Source organism: Aptenodytes forsteri, unplaced genomic scaffold (genome assembly GCF_000699145.1).
Source record: "Aptenodytes forsteri isolate BGI_AS27 unplaced genomic scaffold, ASM69914v1 Scaffold156, whole genome shotgun sequence".
Classification (NCBI taxonomy): Eukaryota; Metazoa; Chordata; class Aves; order Sphenisciformes; family Spheniscidae; genus Aptenodytes; species Aptenodytes forsteri.
The window spans coordinates 782486-786697 of NW_008794166.1; the positions used below are offsets into that span (position 1 = coordinate 782486).

The following is a 4212-nucleotide window of genomic DNA, read 5'->3' on the forward strand; positions in this document are numbered from 1 at the left end:
GGCAGCAAGATGGGTATGGATGGGCAGGGCTGGGGGCACTGGGAGGGGGACACCACGGGCAGCGGGGTGGGTATGGATGGGCAGGGCTGGGAGGACCAGGGACACCGGGAAGGCTGTGCCAGGATGGCGTGGGCAGGATGAGAGGGACCAGGGCCATCAGGACAGGCACAGGAAGGACCAGGGACAGCAGGACTGGTGGAGGATCCAGAGGGACTGGGGGCTTGGGAGGGCCAGTGGGGAGCAGGGATGCTGGGACGGGCACAGGTGGGGCCAGGAGGACCCGGGCACTGGGCTCACCCTGTCCCTGCGGCGTCACTCACGGCCGGGCAGCGGGTCCACTGGCGCTGGCACGGGACCTGCTGGCCGAGGGCGGGGAGCCCTTCTTTGTCCTCAACAGTGACGTGATCTGCGAGTTCCCCTTCGCGGCGCTGGCCCATTTCCACCGGCAGCACGGCGGTGAGGGCTCGCTGGTGGTGACCCGTGTGGAGGAGCCGGCCAAGTACGGCGTGGTGGTGAGCGAGGCCGACACCGGCCGCATCTGCCGCTTCGTGGAGAAGCCGCGTGTCTTCGTGTCCAACAAGATCAACGCCGGGCTCTACATTTTCAGCCCTGGCATCCTGCAACGCATCCAGGTAGGGGCCAGGGCACCGGGCTGGGCTGGGCTGGGGGGGCCGAGTCCCCTGCTCAGCCCTGAGCCCCATCCTCGCAGCTGCGCCCCACCTCCATCGAGAAGGAGATCTTCCCGGCCATGGCGCAGGAGGGGCAGCTCTACGCCATGGAGCTGCAGGGTAAGGCCCTGCACACGGTGTGGGCAGCATGGGGGGGGGGGCTGCCTCCCCTGCTGCCCCCGCGCTGGGGGCCGTCACTGTGGCTCTGTCCCCACAGGCTTCTGGATGGACATCGGGCAGCCAAAAGACTTCCTCACAGGCATGTGCATGTACCTGCAGGCGCTGCGGGCTCAGCACCCCGAGAAGCTGCACTCGGGGCCCGGTGTCGTAGGGAACGTGCTGGTGGTAAGTGCCAGCCCCCAGCACGCCGGCCCCAGGCACGTGTCACGGGTTCTCCGCGTCCTCCCACCGCCATCCTCGCTGCCGTCCTCAAGCTGTGCCCTCCTGTCCCCACGCTGGCCAAATGGCGCAGGCCGTGCCGAGAGCTCTGGCTGCCCTCCCGGCCCTGGTGCAGCCCCTCTTCTTTCCAGGACCCCAGCGCCAAGATCGGGGCAAACTGCGTCATTGGCCCCAACGTGACAATCGGGGCCGGCGTGGTGGTGGAGGACGGGGTGCGCATCAAACGCTGCACCGTGCTGAAGGGGGCCCGCATCCGTTCGCACTCCTGGCTGGAGTCCTGCATTGTGGGCTGGAGCTGCTCCGTGGGACAGTGGGTGAGGATGTGGGTGCCCCTGTGGGGGATCGAGGCTCAGCTCTTGCCCTCCTGACTCCTCGGGCTGCGGCCGAAGGGATGGAGGGGTGCACTAGCGCCTGCGGGCAGGAGCGTGGCACTGAGCCCTGAGCCGGGGCAGGCATGACGGGGCCTCTCTGGGGCAGGTGCGCATGGAGAATGTGACAGTGCTGGGCGAGGATGTCATTGTCAACGACGAGCTCTACCTCAATGGGGCCAACGTGCTGCCACACAAGTCCATCGCCGAGTCCGTGCCAGAGCCGCGCATCATCATGTAGCAGCCCCTGGTGGGCCCTGCACTCCCGGCTCTGCTTGGATTAAATATTTATATTTCCATCTACCGCTGAGTGTCATCTGAGCATGGCCCGAGAGCTGGGTCACTTGCCAGGGCTGGCCTGGCTTCCCCTCCCCGTGTCTCAGGGCACCACGTAAGGAAGAATAATTTAATGCTGCATTTCATGAAGTCAGCCCCCAGCCAGGGGCAAGTTAACAGCCCGAACACCCAGCCCGGCCCCCTTGCCCCTGTGTTGGGGCTGCCGCGTGTCCCCAGGGCTGCCGCAGAGCTGAGGCCTTGGGCACCCCTCCCTGAGAATGACCCACGGGGCAGAGGGACTGCCATGGCCCAGGCGCTGGGTGAGAGGGATGCTGACCCCAGAACCTGGCATCGGGCCTCTCCCCCACCGGCCTCTCCCTCCCTGCAGCCCCATGCCCCATGGTGCGGCCCCGTGCTGGGTCCTGGCCCTGCGGGTGAGGGCCTGGCAGCCCTGGGCAGGGCAAGCATTTGGGGAGAAGCCAGCGTGTGGCGGGGGGCCGCCCTGCTCAGCTGGGGGAGCCTGTGGTGCGGGGCTGGGTGCTACGAGCTGGCTGGCTTGGTGAAGTCGTCCACCCCCGTGATGGTGGCCTTGCAGAAGAAGCAGTCCTTGTTGTTCATCAGGTGCTGGTTGATGCAGGCTCTGGGACAGAGGAGGAAAGAGTGTGAGCTCCCCCCCTGCATGGCATGGGGCGGCCAGGGGCTGGCAGTCGCCCTGGTGGGGATTGTGCATGCGAGCTACTCACTTGCATGACTTATGGGAGCAGGGTCTGAAGATGGCTGAGATGGGGTGTGCGTAGCAGATGGGGCACAGGTCTTCCTCGCTGGTGGGCTGGGGGGGGGCACCAGGTGGTTAGCGGTGGCAGCAAAACCCCTGTGTCCCAGGGCAGCTGTGCCGGGAGCCAGGGCTGCTACTGAGCATCAAGACCAGGCTGGGGGGACTCACCAGTGTGGTGGCAGCTGCCTGCTTGGACTCCTCGCTCAGGTGGCTCAGCATCTTGTCCACCTTCGCCAGCTCCTCGGCACTGATGTACTCTGTGTCTGTGGGGACAAATGGGGCATGCATGGGGTGAATGTGACCCTTGGGCTGCCCTGAGGCTGCTGGGCGATGCACAAGGGGCTGCAGCTGCCGTCAGGGACCAGCCAGGACAGGGAACCTGGTGCTGGGGACAGGGATCCCCACAGCAAGCTGGACATTGGGTGCTGCAAGGGGACAAAACTGCTGCCAAAAGTGGGCACCGGACACAGCCCCATCCCAAGTGCCACTGCTGGGGGACAGCGGGGGAGCCATGGACCCAGGGCTAAGGGGGCTGGGACATGTCGCAGGGGACACAGACACCAGCAGCCCTGTCTCTCCATCCCAGCCATGGCCGGGTGGCGAGTGCAGCCCAGCTCCCAGCGCAGTGCAGACACTTACAGGTGTGCAGGGAGAAATGGCGCTTGTCTGTGGCTGGGGCAGCAGCCGCCAGGGCCGAGGGCTCGGCGTGGCCCAGCAGGTACTGGATGGAGCGCAGCTGGAAACAGGGGTCCGCCAGCAGCACTGCCGTTGCGCGCTCAGCCCTGCAAAGGGACACAGTCAGGCCTCTGCCTTAGGTACAACCCACCCTGCAGTCACAAGGCCACCCGGCTGCGTCCCCAGCCAGTGGCCCCCCCACTCCTGGCAGCATCAAGCTGGGGAAACATGCTCAAATGCAGCCGAAGGGCAGCAGCCCTCCTTCCTCCTCCACCCCCCCCTCCCGGCTCAGAGGCTCTGGGGATCGATACAGTGCATTAGCACTTGCTGAGGCTGCAGCCCTTGTACACCAGTGCCCGTCTGAGCCTGGGGAGCTGCAGGGCAGCTGAAGCAGCCAGCACTATCCTTGCTTCACAGCACTGCAAGGGTAAAAGGAGATATGCCACTCAGCAGCCTCATGTCGGGGGTTGTGGCCCCCCTGCATCAAGGGGACAGCTCAAGGTGCCCCCAGGGCAAGCGGGTGCCCCCACAAGGCAGGAGGGAGCAGTTGTGGCTCTCCCTGGCTTCAAGCATCAGCAGGGATGGGCAGGACAGATGAAGGGCACCTTAACGAGCGTCTCCATCAGGCACCAGTGCTGTGGCCTGTTCACAGCCTTTGGCAAGGAGCAGAGCTGACTCCGTGGCTGGCTCTCAGGCAAGCACAGCCGCCCCGGCGGCAGGAGGCGAGCGGGGGCGAGGGAGAAGCCCGGCGGTGCACGCTGAGCCTGGGCCAGGGCGCAGGGGGTTAACAGCCCCTTGACACGCGGCAACTGCAGCCGCCAAATTAGCTTTTTGCTGCCCTAATGGAAACCAATTCCCCAGCTTGGCTTTCTGCTTCCCACTAACGCGCCTGGGCTCTGGGTAATGACATTCCTGCGCGTCCTTCACCCTGTGGCCTCCCCCTCCCCGCTGGCAGCCCGCAGCACCCCCTCTGCCGTGGGGACCCCACCGGGCTCAGCCGGCCCTGCTCACCCCATGGCCAGGGGTGCTGGGGGAGGCGGGGTGTGTGTGT

General features: G+C 66.1%; 2 protein-coding genes across 2 annotated transcripts in view; one reads left to right on the forward strand and one right to left on the reverse strand.

The window, feature by feature from the left end:
- The first annotated feature begins 137 nt into the window (after positions 1–137).
- On the forward strand, positions 138–1738 carry GMPPB (GDP-mannose pyrophosphorylase B). Its single transcript, XM_009281367.1, has 5 exons — positions 138–632; positions 710–788; positions 886–1013; positions 1199–1381; positions 1545–1738. The coding sequence occupies exons 1-5, from the start codon at positions 138–140 to the stop codon at positions 1674–1676; spliced, it is 1017 nt and encodes a 338-aa protein (XP_009279642.1). The 3' UTR covers positions 1677–1738.
- A 96-nt stretch (positions 1739–1834) lies between these two features.
- The window catches only part of RNF123 (ring finger protein 123), a 53349-nt gene continuing 50971 nt past the window's right edge, over positions 1835–4212 (reverse strand). Inside the window, exons 36-39 of the mRNA XM_009281189.2 lie at positions 3126–3268; positions 2655–2749; positions 2455–2540; positions 1835–2351 (exon numbers count right to left, since the gene is read on the reverse strand). Coding sequence (XP_009279464.1) covers positions 2252–2351; positions 2455–2540; positions 2655–2749; positions 3126–3268 — 424 coding nt within the window. The 3' untranslated portion in view covers positions 1835–2251. The remainder of the gene's footprint in view (positions 2352–2454; positions 2541–2654; positions 2750–3125; positions 3269–4212) is intronic.